Source organism: Lipotes vexillifer, unplaced genomic scaffold (genome assembly GCF_000442215.2).
Source record: "Lipotes vexillifer unplaced genomic scaffold, Lipotes_vexillifer_v1.1 scaffold67, whole genome shotgun sequence".
NCBI classification, from domain to species: Eukaryota; Metazoa; Chordata; class Mammalia; order Artiodactyla; family Lipotidae; genus Lipotes; species Lipotes vexillifer.
The window spans coordinates 4,146,120-4,164,271 of record NW_006797638.1 but is presented as its reverse complement, the minus strand read 5'-3'; the positions used below and the strand labels follow the sequence as shown (position 1 = coordinate 4,164,271).

Genomic DNA, 18,152 nt, shown 5'->3' with positions numbered 1-18,152 from the left:
CTTCAGTTTGCTACTTTTTATCCAATATTAGTACATTCTTCAGTTGTTAAGTTTGGATTATTTTTCAGCTAACAAAAGTGGAATTTTTCAAGGGGTGATGAATTATACCTCTACTCCACTTCCCAAGCCCCGTCCACTCAGCTTTGATCTTCTGGATCACATCTTGTCATGTCCATTGGGTTGAAGGGTCCTAAGAACAGAGCATTGGTTCAGTAACTGCTTCCTTCCTGAGGCTGCTGTGATTTCTGGATTGTCTGGGCCTCTTTTGAAATTCTTATATGGCAGCTCTCTTGAACTTTCTTCCATAATTATCCTTCACACAAACTGTATTGGAGGGGTTGTGAAATGATATGTCTCTCTTTTACCCTGGGCCTTTTTTCTAAAATTAGTAAAATACACAGTCCTTGTATCTTTGGACCAATCAAGCCTCTGTTTTAATTCTATGTAGTTATTAATTTTGGTCCCTGCATATGCCCAAAATCAGGGTCTATACACAAATCCTTGTCCTTGAAAGTTTTATAGCCCCAGAGGAACAAAGATTAATCATAATTATGTTATCTTCCTGAAAATCTCAGACCATGCTTCCTTTTTAAGAGCACAGATGATTCCTGAAGCAACAGGAAACAAAGCTGAGAAGTTTTTGAGCATTGCCTTTTCTTTGCCATTGTCCGGGAAAGGGAGTATGGCTCTCCCTAGACTGTCCAGATCATTTTCCTATCAGGTGACTTAAGTAACAAATGTCCTTCTCGATCCTCATCTCTTTCCTTTCTTGGCAAATATGATTTCACCATTCAACTCCCCTTGCACACAATAACTCACACCTTCCTTTGAGCTCCCGCCACCCTCCAGGTGGCTGTGCTATATCACATTTAACACGTTGCAGTAAAATTTGGCACGAGCCTCTTCTCCACTGTAGACTCTGATCTTCTCCAGGTCAAGAGGCATGTATTATTCATCACTGATGAATAGCATGGCAAATAGAATGCACATAGTTTTTGCTTAGTAGGTGTATGTTGAATGAATGAATAGCAGTCATGTAACATGAACATTGTGACATGTAACATGTAGCAAGAACATTGACCATTGTATGACACAGTAACCATGTTGCTCTCATATTGGAAAGAGTTGTACTTCTGTTGAACTACTCTGTGTGTGTGTGCGTGCGCGTGCACGCGCGCGCGCACACGCGCACGCATGTGTGCATGCCTCTGAAACATCTGCTGGAAAAAGCACGCTGGAATGAATGTATAGCTGATTTTTAGCAAATAGTACTTTGATACCCCACTCCTGATGCAGTCTTAGTTTATTTTTTATTTGCCTCATTTCTCTCATTTTTATTTTATATTATGTAGATTATATGTCTTTATAAACTACTTAAAACACTTTTAGGAACATTAGTTAAACTTTCATATTTTACAGGAATAATAAGGAAGCATAAAGAGGGTCCAGTACCTCTTTGCTGAGGAGGAAAGTAGGGGAAAAAACACCCTGAAAATCCTATTTACTATTACTAAGGTATTGAAATAACATGATAGGCAGCTTATTTACAAAGTTGCCTCAGCTGCCAAAGAAAATGTCTTCCAAGGACGGTAACATAGCTGTGAAAATAACAACTTAGTCATAACAAAGGAGACCACTGTGATGGCATGTGTTCCTTTACCCTTCAAAACAGCAACCATAGGGAAACACATCCCTAAGCAGTTAGGCAATCTACATCCCAACATGAAGACTTCATCACACCTGACCTTTCTGTGGTTTTAAACCTAGGATTTAGTGCAAACAATTTTGGGTTACCTCAGCAGTACCAATTGAAGATTTAAACATATATTTTTTAAAGATTGCATGTCTGTCTTAGCTTTCAAATGACTAAATATTGACGCAGAGCCTTAACATTTTTTTTTTGTTTTTTGTTTAATTTTTTTATGATTGACTTACACTATATATTAGTTTCAGGAATACTGCATAGTAATTCAATATTGTTATACATTACAAAATGATCACAATAAATCTAATAACCATCTGCTACCATACAAAGTTATTTCCTATGCTGTACATTGCATCCTTGTGACTTATTTATTGATATTTTATAACTGAAGTTTGTCCCATTTAATCCCCTCCCCCTACTTCACCCAGCCACTCCCCCTTCCTGGCAACTACCAGCTTGTTCTTTGTTTCTATGAGTCTGTTTCTGTTTTATTATGTTTGTTCGTTTGTTTTGTTTTTTAGATTCCCTATATAAGTGAAATCATGTGGTATTTGTCTTTCTCTGTCTGACTTATTTCTCTTAACATAATACCCTCTGGGTCCATTCATGTTGTCATAAATGGCAAGATGTCTTCTTTATAGCTGAGTAATATTCCATTGTGTGTGTGTGTGTGTGTGTGTGTGTGTGTGTATACACCACATCTTCTTTATCCATTCATCTGTCGATGGATACTTAGGTTGCTTCCATATCTTAGCTATTGTAAATAATGCTTCAGTGAACTTTGGGGGTGCATATATCTTTTTGAATTACTGTTTTCATTTTCTTGGGATAAATACCCAGAAGTGAAATTCTTGCTGGGTTATATGGTAGCACTATTTTTAATTTTTTGATTCAAGTCACTGCTATGGGTGTTAAAGGAAATGCTTGCTCTTCTGAGAAATGGTGTTGGACCTTGGGTTAGAGGTGATGATGACTTTGTGGATAAGCTTGCTATAACAAAAAAGTCAGTGATATTAACCAAATACATGAAACAATCTGAATATAGTTAAATGCCACATATAATTTCTCTTCACAAGTTCACATTACAGTGTTTCAGCAAAGTAATTTAACCAATTCACATGCTAAAGTGAATGGTAACGGCTGTCCTTTATGGAGTCTTTACCACATGCTAGGCATTGTGCTAAGCACTTTAATCAAGTTAATCTAATTTAATTCTCACAACACATTTATGAAAAAAATAGATTTTATTCATATTTTATAAACAAGGATACTGAAGCTCAGAGAGGTAACTTCACTTGCCCATAGTCACACAGCTATTAAGTAGCAGCCGAGGTTCAAAGCCGGGCCCGTCTGATTCAGAGTCCACATCTGTAAGCACTTCCCTTTCTCACTCCCTGTTTTGTGAAATCATCATATTCTTCCTGTCTTCCATTTAGAATGTCCCAGACAGTAGTAGGTTTTGATGCATTTTCACCCATAATCAAAGCCAGTTAGATTAGTCTCTGTTTTTAGTGATAACAGGCAGCAGAATCTTCAAGCAAGTGTTTGATTTAGAGGAGATTATATCTCCTGACTCCTCTCGCCACACACCTGAGTAATAGGCCTTGACATTTGGTCAAGAACAGTCTTGACATTTGGTAAGATTTTATCATAAAAGTACACGATACCCTCCCAGACAGCATGTATATCACACTCTTGCATTTTCAGCATGTTTTTAAAATTATTTCCATTTTGTGGCACAAGGAACTTTCATTTGAAGAAAGAGAGAATAAGAAATAAAGAAGAGAATACATTAGTATACCATCATAAAGGGAAGTTTTTCAAGACTTTAGCTGGCCCAGCTCTACATTTAAGAAGTTTGGCTACAATGAAAAAGTTAAGAATTTTAGCCAAAACAAAAAATCTTTACAGCATGTTTAGATCATGATATTTTTTAATTAAAATAAATTAAGAAAATTCATGAAGGAGATAGCCTTAATTTTTTTAAGACAGGTTTTAGACTATTTGGGTTTTTCTCATACATTCATGATTATGCTCAGAAATTAATATTACTCTGCTGTTCCCATTTCATTTCACTGCCCTGAAATCCTGTTGTTGAAACTACAGGACTTGAAAATAACAGGAACATCCTGTTGTCAAAAATAAATTCCTTAGGATAAAGTATTAATTCAACTGAAGCCAATTTTTTTTGGAGGGTGGGAAGTTACTCAGTGGGAGGGGAGCTTATGAATGACAGAGTGCCTTTCACTGCCCTTTCTTCATATCTTTGGATTCACTGGCCTTTTTTCATATCTTTGCTATATCTCTAACTAAATGAAATTTATTCTTTTGTATGAATATTTATATGTTGCAAAAACTTAATATGTGGTGTCATTAAAAACTTTCATGAGAGGGATAAGTAAGGTCTAAACTGCTTGGGTCACTACTATTGAGTATTATATTCAGAAATATGCATGTTTATTGTTTTATTCTATGATTTATTTAGTAGTCCCCTAGCCCCTGGGAATTCATATGCAAGGTAAAATAAAACACTGGGGACACTTCCTAAAATAGGAATTTTTAGATTATTTGCAGAATATGGCCCCTGAAAACATTGGGGTTATTTTTCTTGAGTCTGACTTCTGCTTTGGACCCTCATTTGGAGCACTGACTTAGGAGTTTAGACAGTCAGGTTCTGGGCAGGCCTCAGAAGTCCCTGGTTCTTGGGTTCTTCACCCATACAGCTAGAGGGAGGGTGGAATGACCTTTATTATTTCTTCTAGTTTTAAGATTCTATGAAGAAAAAATGCCTTCGTGAAAGGAGAAGGTACAGTTATCTTTCTGGTGGACGGGTCAGGTTGATGGGACGTTCACAATGCCTTGCTTTCTGATAGTCAACATTGGGAGTCCTTCAGAAGTCACCCCATCCAGACTGTGGGCTTCCCAGTGGCTTGAAACTCTCCCTCTTCTAGAAAACCATCAGCTAATTGGCCTTTTCCCTCCAGAACTGTTGGCCTTCTCCTTAGAGGACAGCAGGTAAGAAACCATCTGTTCAAATGCCTAGAGAAGCCCCTGAACCCAGCTCTGTCTCCTGCTGCTGACACTTCTGGACCAGGCCTGTTTGTCAGCCTGTGGCAGTGCAATAATGTTATGTTGGACTTCCTTGAGGGTTACTTACCTCTTTTTGAATGACCAACCCATAATTACCTTGACTTTTCAAGTTGGAACCAAGTTTCAACAACTAGTTTTGCAGAAACACAGATGAGTCATGTGGAAAAGCTGCAAAGGGAAAGTTTTCCTCTTTCCCCTCTTGCAGAGCCTCTGTGGACAAAGGCAGATCATCTTATTTGCATGACTAAATCACACTAAGTATCTGCTGATTGGCAAGGAATTCCAGAGGGAAAAAGGTGATTATCAAATCCCACCTCTTCCATGAAGTCTTCTCTGACTACCCCAGTTTAAAGACTTTTCTATCGTTAAACTCGTACTATTCAGCACTTTTCCCTAACAGATAAAAAAGGTGCAAGGTGTTCACACTTCCCTCTGTACTATTTGGTATCTTTTTTTTATTCAAATACAGGCTAAGTGTTGTATACACGTAAGAGGATTTGGGGCTTAGTAATAGATGATATATATATAATCATCATAAATATCTTTATTGAGCACCTACAGTGTTCCAGGCTCCCATCCAAGAGCTTTACATTCAGTTCTCACTCCACTCTTATGAGACAGATGCTGTTGTTCACTCCATTTTATTTTTTAGGAAACTGAGGTATAGAAAAGCTCAATACTGGCCCAGGTCACAGAGTCAGTAAAAGGTATACCTAGGATTGACTCAAGACAGTCTGCTTCCAGAGCCTTCATTCTTAACAGTACACTCTTTTTTTTGTAGGCAGTATTATCCTGATCCAGTAAGAGACTTTTTTTCCTACTCTGTCCTTCCCGCACAAAAATTGTCAATAGCAACATCATTTTCTTTTGAGAAAATTCTTTACATAAATCATAAAAGAAATCATTTTATATCTATGTATCTGGTATCTAGTGTAAGACTTTCCAACTTCGGACTTTCCAGTGTTGCTTCTACATCTGTGTGATCTAATCCTTAAGATTTCAAAACTTCAAGGAAAGTGAAATGTGTCATTTCCCATCAAAGCTGGGGATTCCCCATAGAGTGGACAGAATTTTGGCCTCCATTTGCTTCCAGTTTTACTTTCCTTTTCTGAAATTAATCCATAAACTCTATCTCCTTTCCCCCAGATATTTTGGGCTGTATTTCTTAACCATTTAAGCATTTATTAGATATCCCTCACATGTTGGCAGTGTATTATGGGATTTTATAATGTTCTCTCATTGTTACATTGTGCATCTCTTGCTCCAAGACTCTTCAGGGAAGAAGTTATGCCTTTTACATTTGCTAGGTTTCCAGCTGTAACTGTAACAGTGCAGGAGGTATAAAAATACTCAATAAATATCCATTAATTGTAGTATCATAGACCAGCTGTAACAACCACCCAGTATGAACATATTAAGGGTGTTTAGCTATCTTAAAACACATCTTTGATGTGCTAACACATTACTCTGAAGACCAACATCCTTAAATATTTGTTCAATAAAAAATTCAGCACATCAGATTGAATTGAACTCAGCAACAGAGTGAGTATTGGAGTTGAGACATAACTATGTTTTCTACAGCTTGACATAATGACCTTGAAATAATTGACGTTATCACCTCATCTACTTAGCATTATTCTGTTCTCTCAATAGTTAAAAGTTAACACTGTTGTTTCCAGGATTAAAATTTTACAGGAAGCACAAGGAAGTGTATAGTGTATTTTAAACAGGGTATGACTAACTTCAATTAACAATTTCTTAGTGATTTTAAGTCAATATTTAGGAACGTTACTTATTGCAATGTGTTATAAATGTTAATGTGAGTATAAATGATACAAGATGTGGGTATGACTGAGCATTCACTCCTACAGGGAGCACTCTAGGCATTTTTTCTTGGAGTATCTGCAACTTTCACATAAAGCCAGAGAAATCTGTGGGCCTAATCTTCAGGACAGTGTAACATGGCTACTGTTCAGTAGTATATAGTCGATTAAAAGTTAGATTATCCTTCTACCAAGTGATTTTGTCCTTTTGAAAAATGAGTACCATTGCTCTCAGGATTTTTTGCCACTTGAAACACCTATATCATTAATAGAGTGGCCACAGTGACACTTTTGTAAGCATAGACATGCACTTCTACCTTTCTCATAATTTCCATGGGCTCTAAATGAAACACTACAAGTGTGTTCTAAGACTGTTTGTGGAGGGAGCAGTACTCCAAAGTCTACAGAATCTTAATCAGGAAAAGGAGAGAATATTCATGCTTTCATGAAACATAGCCCCTAACTTCTTCTAAACTATCCCTAAATGTTTTGAGTTTATTGAAATCACAGATTCAAAGCGCCAAAAATAAAAAATTGTATCTCCAACATCAATCTAAGATCAGAAAGTATGGATACTTCATCCTGCCTGTGTGATGGGGGATTACCTCACCTGAATCTGCTTTCCTGCTTTCCTCACTCTGTTGCTGAGTCCAGTTTAATCTGATGTGCTGAATTTTTTATTGAACAAATATTTAAGGATGTTGGTCTTCAGAGTAATGGGTTAGCACATCAAAGATGTGTTTTAAGATATCTAAACACGCTTAATATGTTCATACTGGGTGGTTGCTAGAGCTGGTCTGTGATACTACAGTTAATGAGTATTTTCTGAGTATCGTTGTCCATAAGTACAATTGTGAATGAAGATAGGGGGTGCAAAAAGATAAATATTTCTTGGACTTTAATCTTGTATTCCCATGGTCACCTCTATCACCTTTTCAGATACAAGAAGGTGATAGGATTAGTCGGAAAAAACTTTTTAGCCATCCATTCAGAGGCTTGGTAAGCAAGAGGTTAAGGAGGACACCTTTGAATGGTCTAGGACAATGGCATTTTCCAGTACCTATCAATTTTGTTTTATGAGGACATAGAGCATTAGTACATGCAAAAAGTAACGAGTCAGACCTTGTTCTGATTAAATTCTGAAGGGGCTTGATTCACTGGAACCTTCCTGGAGCGCAGTTGACAAGCACTGTCCACTGGACCGATTTCAACAGTATCATCAAGTTGTTAAGGGGACAGACTGCTCAGACTTGAGTTTCTTGGAAAAAGAACAAAAAGAAAAGGTCATTTGGGGGTATCATGATTTTCAGACTGTTTTTTATCAATTCTTTCTATGCTGATAATACTTTAAGTTTTTAATGAGCTAATTATGTACAATACAAGGCTGCATTTTAGTGTATGTAGTATATCTGACTGCTTCAAAATTGTAGGCAGTTTAATATTCAGTGAATCAAAATATCTGCTCCTTTTGAAGTAGATGAAACAGTATTGCTTGGATGTGTCGACATTTTTCTTAGCTCAATCTTTTCAAGTAATATAAGCATGTGGATACATTTTAAACACTAAAAGGTGAGACTAATTCTTATTCTTTGATCACTTGTCAATGCATAGAAGTAGATAGCGATGCTAACCATGGAGTAGATTTGAGCTCTAAAACTGGCAGACATGGCAGTGATATCGGCAGGAAATGAGGTGTAGTTGGACCTCAGAGGACCTGGAATTAAAATGCTGAAGACCAGACCACACTCTTCCTCTCTCAGGAACCACAGAGTCCCACTTCTTGTTGTGGTGAACATCTCAATGCCCCTCCCAACCCTTGCCTCCCCCCGCCATTTTTCTATCCATTTATACTCTATATTCACTGTGTGTTTACTCCAAGATGGCTGTTTGCCCTGAACTTAGAATGGTTCTAGTGCCCACTACTAACTGGCAATTATCCATGTGAAATTCTCAAGACCAAAAAACTGATTGGCTCAGCTCAACGCTTAGAGCAGAGTCACCAAGTTATAAATCAGAGGCAAGCCAGAAGAATGGCTGTCTTTGGGTCAGGTATCCATCTCAGAGCTAGTCACCTGTATTTGGGTGATCTGTGGGTGGGATGTGAGGATAGAGGTATATAGAACACAGGCTCTTCCAGAACCCTTGAGCAGTGTCAGCAGTTATGGAACATGTCTATTGTGCGCACAACTAACAGAATCCTTATTCCTTCAAGGGTTGTTTAGATGCAGCTGATTATTTACCTCCCATCCACACCTGTCACAGCCCAGCACTCCCCTTCTTGTTTTGTTCCACCGGTCTGCAGATCGCTTGTGTCCTCTCTCACTTTATTTGCTCTCTCTCTCTCTCCTTTTCTGTAACGAGCATGTTCAGGTTGCTAATCACAGGCTTCTAAATGTGACAGGAGCTAATTGCCAGGCTTCTAAATATGACATCTCTGCTTCTCTATCCCTTTTGCTTCCTGCTGCTTTTCTCTCTCTGGTTCTTCAGGCTGCTGTGAACACCATATGCTGCAAAATCTCTGGGCCTGATTCTCCTTTTGGGGTTACACTTGGCTTCACTGCCAAATAGATATAAAGATTAGTTAATTTTGTTAATTACTTTAAGCTACTTTATGCCTCATGAGTGCGCTAGAAGAGTGCTTCTCCAACTTTTCAATGTGCACATGAAACACGTGGGGATCTTGTTAAAATGTAGTTTCAGGAACTCTGTCATGGAGTGTGAGATTCTGCATGTATAGCAAACTCCCAGGTAGTGTTGATGATGCTGATGCATTAACAATGCTTTGAATAGAAGATTAGATTGACTTATTGTAACTATGATCTTCTTGATGGGAAGGACCGTGCCTTAGGCATCTTCATCTGCCCTTCCATGGCCAGCAGCATACCTGATACGTGATAGATATTCAAATGTTGCTTGGATTTTCATTAAACTAAGCACACAGGAAATACAGGATTTTCTATGACTACTTTTTAAAAAAGTGAGTGGTTTCAAAGACTGCTAAAAATCAGTGAAATAAACATTTCTTAAGGATCTGATTATGCAAAGGACTAGGAGAAATACTAAAAAAATTACAGTCCAAGTCCTCAAGGAAACACTGTTCTACTAACTCTAATATGTCTTTGCTAGAATCGTGAAATAGTTTTAGAATTGTAGCGGTAGCAGAATGAGACTATTTATGCTCTAGCATTTGACCTCATGTACTTTGTGTCATTTTTCCATACGTACAATGAGGCTAAGGGGACTGTTGTGATATTTATGTGTGATAATGCACGTAAAGATTGAGTTTCATGCCTGGCACACAGTAAATGATCACTGCTAACACTGTTAGTAGTGGTAGAAGAAGTGGAAACAGTAGTAGTAAATATTTAAGATTGTTTTCACTACTAGCTAATTCAGTTTAAGAAAATACTTGGCTTTTCCTCCTCTCCTCTAAGTCCATACATTATCCTAATATGAGATTTCACTGTGTAGGGCTTATCTGCAACTTAGTCTTAATATTGTTCTTGTTTAGCGTTTAAAGGAAGATGAATTTTAGAATTCAGTTGTATGCAGTACCACAGAAGGACTTCTAGAAGAATTTATTTTCCTAACTTGCAGCTCGTTAAACACTTATTTTCTCTTCACTCCAATGTCTTCATAAATTTATTCCTGAGAAAAAAATGAATGTGCTTAAAGGGCTCTCTCCAGTCATTTTGGATGGGACAGGAAATGCACACATAGACACAGAAATACATGCATACATACATACATACATAAATTCACAGGTGAACTAAAAGTGTGTGTTAAATAATAACATCATCTTTGGAAAGAAAGTAAATTGAGCGGGCAAGGAAAGGAATATTGAACTCGTAAGTATTGGCTTAGATATTATTTATAGGCATCTACATAATGAATAACATCTGTATTCTTCAAGTAATAGGGCCAGTACATCGATGTATTGTACTTTCTACACAAAGTAGAACTCAGTTTGCAATAACTGGACAATTCTTGATCCATCATACATTTTAAAATTTCTGGAATGAAACTGACAGACCATCTCTTTTTTTCCCGTATAAAGTGGGGCATCACCGTGAGTTTCCACGTGGAAAAGAAAAAGCTGGTTGGAGTGGCAAATGTAACTGTGACATAGGTGCCGTCATTAAAGAAATCTCCCCTCCTGGGGGAGGTTGGCACATGAGCCTATGAGTCATAACTATTATTATTGTCTTGTTGAGGAGAAGTACTTATAAAGACCTTAGAAACAAACATCTATTATTCTTTCATTACCTAGTTCCTTTTTCATTACCTATGTAACCCAGATGTAATGCACATGTCTGCTGCCTGGATTGCTTCATGTCCTCCAGTGCGCCAGGGTCAACTTGTTCTCTAAAATATAATTTAAATGGACTCAAATTACAGTTTCACGTACAGGGAGTTCCCAGCATCTCTTCCAATATTTTTAGCAGTTGTAAGTGAAGCTTTTGTCTCTCCTGGACTCTTTGCTTCTGAGCCCCTCCTTATGCTGATTTCATACAAGAATAAAAAAACTGAAATACTGTATACCACCCACATAATTTTTTTTTAATCAAGTTGGGCAATACAAGTAAAAACACTTCAATAAGTATAAAGAACTACCTGGGTGGGGTGGGGTGAGGGGGTAATAATAATCTTACTAAATGAGAAAGTGAGGGGCTTCCCGGGTGGCACAGTGGTTAAGAATCTGCCTGCCAATGCAGGGGACACGGGTTCAAGCCCTGGTCCGGGAAGATCCCACATGCCATGGGGCAACTAAGCCCGTGCACCACAGCTACTGAGCCTGCACTCTAGAGCCCACAAGCCACAACTACTGAGCCTGTGCGCCACAACTACTGAAGCCTGTGTGCCTAGAGCCCATGCTCCACTACAAGAGAAGCCACTGCCATGAGAAGCCTGCGCACCGCAGCGAAGAGTAGCCCCTGCTTGCCACAACTAGAGAAAGCACACACACAGCAATGAAGGCCCAATGCAGCCAAAATAAATAAATAAATATATATTTTTTAAATAAGTAAATTAAATAAATGAGAACGTGACATAAGGCGTTGTGAATGCTCCAGGGTAGACTTGAAGAGGAAAAACTGAAGATAGTGAAACAACATCTACTCATTTCATCTGGCTTAAAATAGAGAAAAAGATGAAGTCCTGGCAAGATTTTGAAATAAAGTGGGATTGTCTGAGGGTTATAATAAGAAAGAAAATTTACCCATGAAACTTTAAAAGGGAACAGCAAAAGTTAGTCATGTGATTACAAGAACCCAAAAAAATATTTAACACCAAAAGAAAGAAGGGTCGCCAGAATGCTTTGAAGCTGGTTGAGCTAGTAATTACAAGGAACAACTTTCCTCGCCCTTTTTAGGAAAGCAAATCCACATGGCCGTTGTCTCATTTTCTGGTAACTGCCACAGCTGTCCTTGAAGCAACAGTTGCCAGCAGGTTAATCAGCTGCTTCCACAGCCCTGTGTATGCATAGTATTCAGTCTGCTTGTTTCTTACATTACATTGTTTTTCCAAGAATTTGTTCCCAGCCTTACTTCAAAAACAGTTTTGAACATGATATTCAGTTTCCTAACTCCCCACATCACTTTCATGTGATCTAATCTTCAGACTACCTGGATGTACTGTACATCTTAGTCAGTTGGACTAAAGAAAATTCTGGTTAGTGAGGCTTTATTTTTCCTTTAAGGGTAGGGTATAGTTCATTTATCTTGGGAACTTTTAAATGTATGTCACAAGTTTTATTCTACATCAGTAGAAATTCCATTCAGAAAAGATTGATCAGAAACTTAGAATACCTATTAGCTTTAAAGGAAAAGTTCAATGAGAATTTAAAACAAGGAAGTGTTAGTATATAAGATAGAAATGTAGAATGACATAGCCAGCTCCATCTGCAATCCGTGGCCCAAGTCACATGAGTAGGGGCCCTGACTGCGGCCTGCGCTTGTGGGTTACCCTTTCAGCCCTGTCTCATTTGCATCTGTTAGTGTTTGTTGCAGGAGAGTTGTCTGACCCCCTAATCCCTAAGAGAGGTAGTACACAAGGCAGAGAGTTTGTTGGAGGGAGACTGGGATGGAGTCACAGCTGGACAGGAGTGGGTGAGGGAAGCCCCTGCTGGACTGTAGTACCTGAGCAGGAGAGGAAAGCAGAAGGGGCTGCAAACAGGGCAGGCGCGCTGGGGGCCCAAGCCCTCCTCATTCATGATCTGGCCCCACGCTGACCAGTTGGAGGACAAACTTAGGGCACTCTCACCAGCCTGATGCTAATGAGAGGCCACGATTTGTAGGGTTCTGAAGAAACAGAGAGGAAAAGGGTTTCTTCAGGATTAGATAATTTTCCTGCACCTTTCTCTGAAAGAATGGCTGGCCCAACATGGCCAAGTCACTGTACAAACAGGGAGAATTGCAAATGAGATTGTGAAGAGCTGTGACACTTCGGGAATTCTCCCCCTCTTCCCAAAGCCACTGCACACATGCCTGGTTACTTCTAACCTCCCAGAGGTCCACTTTGCCCAATTTATTTTTTGACCAGGATCGCATGGCATTCATTGAAGTCCTCCTTTCAAATGTTTTCCTCTAAAATAAAGGAAAGTTTTCAGGAAAGCACTTCAGATGGAGGTGAGAACCAAACATGGCCAGCCACCGGCAAGTGTAGATGTTGGAGAGCCAAACCTGTACGCCATAACACTGTGTACAAAATGTTTATTATCCTAAAACAGCTCACAGTAGATTCCGTAATTATCCCCATTTTACAGCCTGAAATTGACTTGTGATGACATTTTTCAAGATAAAAAATAAAACACTGAAGCCCGTGTGACTTCCTTTGTCAGTGTCTGTGTTTGTCTAACCTGCTTTAAGCCAGCCTGTGGCAGTGAATCCATAATTCAGGTGAAAACAAATCAGCTCAATAACAAAAAAATAAACAACCCAATCCAAAAATGGGCAGAAGACCTAAACAGACATTTCTCCAAAGAAGATATACAGACTGCCAACAAACACATGAAAGAATGCTCAACATCATTAATCATTAGAGAAATGCAAATCAAAACTACAATGAGATATCATCTCACACCAGTCAGAATGGGCACCATCAGGAAATCTACAAATGACAAATGCTGGAGAGGGTGTGGAGAAAAGGGAACACTCTTGCACTGCTGGTGGGAATGTGAATTGGTACAGCCACTATGGAGAACAGTATGGAGGTTCCTTAAAAAACTACAAATAGAACTACCATATGACCCAGCAATCCCACTCCTGGGCATATACCCTGAGAAAACCATAACTCAAAAAGAGTCATGTACCAAAATGTTCATTGCAGCTCTATTTACAATAGCCCAGAGATGGGAACAACCTAAGTGTCCATCATCAGATGAATGGATAAAGAAGATGTGGCACATATATACAATCGAATATTACTCAGCCATAAAAAGAATTGAAATTGAGCTATTTGTAATGAGGTGGATAGACCTAGAGTCTGTCATACAGAGTGAAGTAAGTCAGAAAGAGAAAGACAAATACCGTATGCTAACACATATATATGGAATTTAAGGGAAAAAAATGTCATGAAGAACCTAGGGGTAAGACAGGAATAAAGACACAAACTTACTAGAGAACGGACTTGAGGATATGGGGAGGGGAAAAGGTGAGCTGTGACAAAGCGAGAGAGAGGCATGGACATATATGCACTACCAAATGTAAGGTAGATAGCTAGTGGGAAGCAGCCGCATAGCACAGGGAGATCAGCTCAGTGCTTTGTGACTGCCTGGAGGGGTGGGAGGGAGGGAGACGCAAGAGGGAAGAGATATGGGAACATGTATATGTATAACTGATTCACTTTGTTATAAAGCAGAAACTAACACACCATTGTAAAGCAATTATACCCCAATAAAGATGTTAAAAATTTTTAATTTAATTTAAAAAAAAGAAATCATTTAAAGCCAATGTACATAAAAACAAGTAGCCAACATGACCCCTATTTTTAGTGCAGAAATATATTCAAGATCAAAGCCATTAATGTTTGCCTGTTTTATTTAATCACATGCCTTTTACCTGGAAGATGTGGGTCTTTTGGCATACAAATGAGTGTACAGGGAAGGATTCAGGCTTTATGCTGTCCAAATTAAATTCTAAAAGCCAGAAAATTCATCATTCTGACATCTCTTTGCAGATGCAGAATGTGTGTTGAAATATCTCTTGAAATGTGTCTTGTTTACTTGAGGAATACATTTAGCAGATTATATTAATTAGAAATAATATCTGAGTAAAGTCTTTAATAACGTATCTCTTTTTAAACATAAAATCAAAGGGGCTGATTTCCCAAGTTGCAAGAATGGGTGTTTCCCCTGATTACCTACAGTTTGGATTTTGAGGTTTTCTTCTTAATAAGTTATATTTTTTCCTTGAGTTATCAGCATCCATTATTTTTGGCTATATTGCAATCTGGGTTTGCAGATATTATGTATTAAAAAATGGAGAAGTTGGGGAAAATATTTCACAAGAGACATTCTCTACTATTAAGATTTCTTGTAAAGTATTTTTGCCATTATAAGTTGTAGGAGGTGTGTCCTCTATAAGAATACCTCAGAAGCACAATTTTAGATACTGAGAACCTATTTAACAGTCCTCCATTTTGAGATTTTTTTGTGAAAGATTTTATATGAACAAGATGATTTTTATAACCCGTGAGTAAAATCTTCCAATTACATCTCTAAAACCATTTTCCGTGGAATTTCAGTATTACCAAAATATATAAATAATGTTAAGTTTACCTTAAACCTCATTGATCTAAATAAACTCAGTAATAATGGATACAGTTATGCAGTATAGCTTCTAAATGGAAAATTGTCATCATTTTCAAGAGAATGAATGGCTCTAGGGAAATGTACAGCTTAGGAATGACAAAAACTGTCATCCAAGCAGAGAACAAAATTGTGGAAATTACAGAGTTGAGCCCTGGGAATCCTCAAATTTGCCTTTAAACAATACCTTCTTCAAACAAGTGGTTACCAGTGGGGAGAGGGAAAGGGGAAAGGCAGCATAGGGGTAGAACTATTAGGTATAAAAGAGGTAGGAACTAAGAGGTTATACTATTAGGTATAGCGTAAGCTACAAGAGAATATTGTACAACACAGGGAATATAGCCAATATTTTATAACAACTATAAATGGAGTATAATGTTTAAAAATTGTGAATCACTGTATCGTACACCTGTAACTTACATAATATTGTATAACAACTATACTTCAATAAAAAATTTAAAAAGATAAAAGAAAGCAATTATCTTCCCTCGTGTGGTCCCTAGTGAAACCGTGGTCTCATTAGACGAAGAAGACAGAGCTGGAAAAGCAAATATGCGTTTCTGAAATTTGTTTGGCCGTAACCTTTTTTGAAGTTTTCTGAGCACCTCAGGATATGCATGTTCCATGGAACCTACTTTGTGAAGCAGTAGGTTAGATTTAGTCATGTAGCCTCTACTCAAACAGAGCTCCAATTTGGCAAGCCAGAAAGTTGCTTTTGCCAACATTTAGATACAAAGAGCTAGTATAAAGCGGTGATGTAATGCATGGTGCATTTAGAAATGTTTATGTTGAAGCTGAGTTATCTCTTCTCTTGTCTCTTCCAGGTGTTTCATCCCAAACATCTATGCAGCTCTGTTCAGTGCAGCTCTTGTTCCGTTAATGTGCCTCGTGGTAGTATTTGTGGTGTTCATCCATGCCTACCAGGTGAAGCCACAGTGGAAAGCATATGATGATGTTTTCAGAGGAAGAACAAATGCTGCAGGTTTGAAAGAAACTGTATTTGTATTTTAAGATGGGGACTTTTAATGGAGGGAAAAGGTCACTGAATATTCTTTATCAAGAAAAGGAGTGAGGGCTTCCCTGGTGGCGCACTGGTTGAGGGTCCGCCTGCCGATGCAGGGGACACGGGTTCGTGCCCCGGTCCGGGAAGATCCCACATGCCTCGGAGCAGCTCGCGCTGAGCCTGTGCGTCCGGAGCCTGTGCTCCTCAACAGGAAAGGCCACAGCAGTGAGAGGCCCACGTACCGCAAAAAAAAAAAAAAAAAAGAAAATGAATGAGGTTCGACTTAGCTTTCAGCTCTGAAGCCATAAGTTAAATTATAGTTCTCCAATTTCTCCCACTCCTTGGGACTTCCTGACATCTCTCTTTCTTCAGGGCTCTGCAGGTTTTATTCCGATGCCAGTTTTGTCCCTGAGATATTAATATTCAAGTAAATGACTCACAGCCTTTGGGAGCTGCTTCCCCAAGTGTTCTTCAACTCAAGCAGTAACAACCTGTGTTCAACCTGTGAAATCTGTTCATTTCTTTCAGATTCTGAGACTTCTTCACAAACCTCCATAATGCTTGGGAGTGCTGTATTTTGCATGTGGAGTTTTGACTGTGCTGACAAATGTTTAAAAACATATGTGACCAGACAGCTTCATAAGTGGCTACACATGTCTGGTTACTTAAGAGTACAGTCTTTCCAGCTCAAATTGGCTTTCACTACAGCTCATTTTTTCCCTTTGAATCATGCTTAACACAGGTTTTTATGATGTGTTTCTTTTTCTGTTGTTAGATTAGCGTCTCTTAGGAATTTGTTTAAGGAACAATAACTAAACACCTACATACAGAAAACCCACTCTAAAATGGTTTGAGTGATATTAGGGAGAATCTAATGAGCTGGGGGTGGAGGAATCCCGCTTGGGCCAAGTGGAAGACTAGTCTTTTCTAAGCTTTTACAAATCTAAAGCCAAATGAATGGAGTTCTTCACTTTTTAAGTGCTTTTCAGAGTTTAAGCAAGATACCATATATGAAGTCCCTAGAATACATAATATAATAATGTCTAATACATTATTAGAGACTCAATAGATATTGTCATTTATAGGCTAATAAAAGGATTCATTCTAATATATGAAAAGCCTGTAGTCCCTAAACTGTGTCAGGGAAGATGCAAAAAGATTTTCCTTGTTATGTAAAAAGAAGGGACTCTTTTATATTAGTCTGTGGGGTAGTTTGTAGATAGTTGTATCTAGCCAACTCTTCCCTCTTCTCTCCCATTTAGCATGCAATTATTATGTGGGCAGAAATATTATTTAAGGTTATGATTAATCTTAGATTCTTCCATTAAAAAAGCAATATTCAATGTAGAAATCCACCTTTTTCACGGGATATAGAATTTATCTAGAAGCTATGCTTTTATTCAACTTGAGATTCATTTTATTAAAATGCATATTCTCTTTTGAAGGAAAAGTTTGTTTCTTTCCGCAAATAACCAGATTTATTTTGTTCTGTATATTATGTAAAAGTGCCAATGTTTGCATGTTTTCAATAATGATAACATCATAAGGGCCTAACCTAACGAGTTAGTCCTTTCATGCCTGAATCACCCCTGTGCCTTTTTGGATATGAGCCATCGTGGATACAGTAGATAAACAATGCTCTGATTATCTGAAAAACAGCCCTCAAGCATTGAACATAATGCTAAAAGCCCTAGCACACTTCTATCTCAACTAGCGAAACCGCTC

The 18,152-nt window shown here is 38.3% G+C and overlaps 1 protein-coding gene across 1 annotated transcript in view; it reads left to right on the top strand.

Moving 5' to 3' along the window:
- LOC103089149 (G-protein coupled receptor 98-like) overlaps nucleotides 1-18,152 on the top strand; it is a gene marked incomplete at its 5' end in the record, with an annotated part of 321,935 nt that overhangs the window by 216,497 nt on the left and 87,286 nt on the right. Inside the window, one exon of the mRNA XM_007469765.1 lies at nucleotides 16,249-16,406. Within this exon, the coding sequence (XP_007469827.1) occupies nucleotides 16,249-16,406 (158 nt within the window). The remainder of the gene's footprint in view (nucleotides 1-16,248; nucleotides 16,407-18,152) is intronic.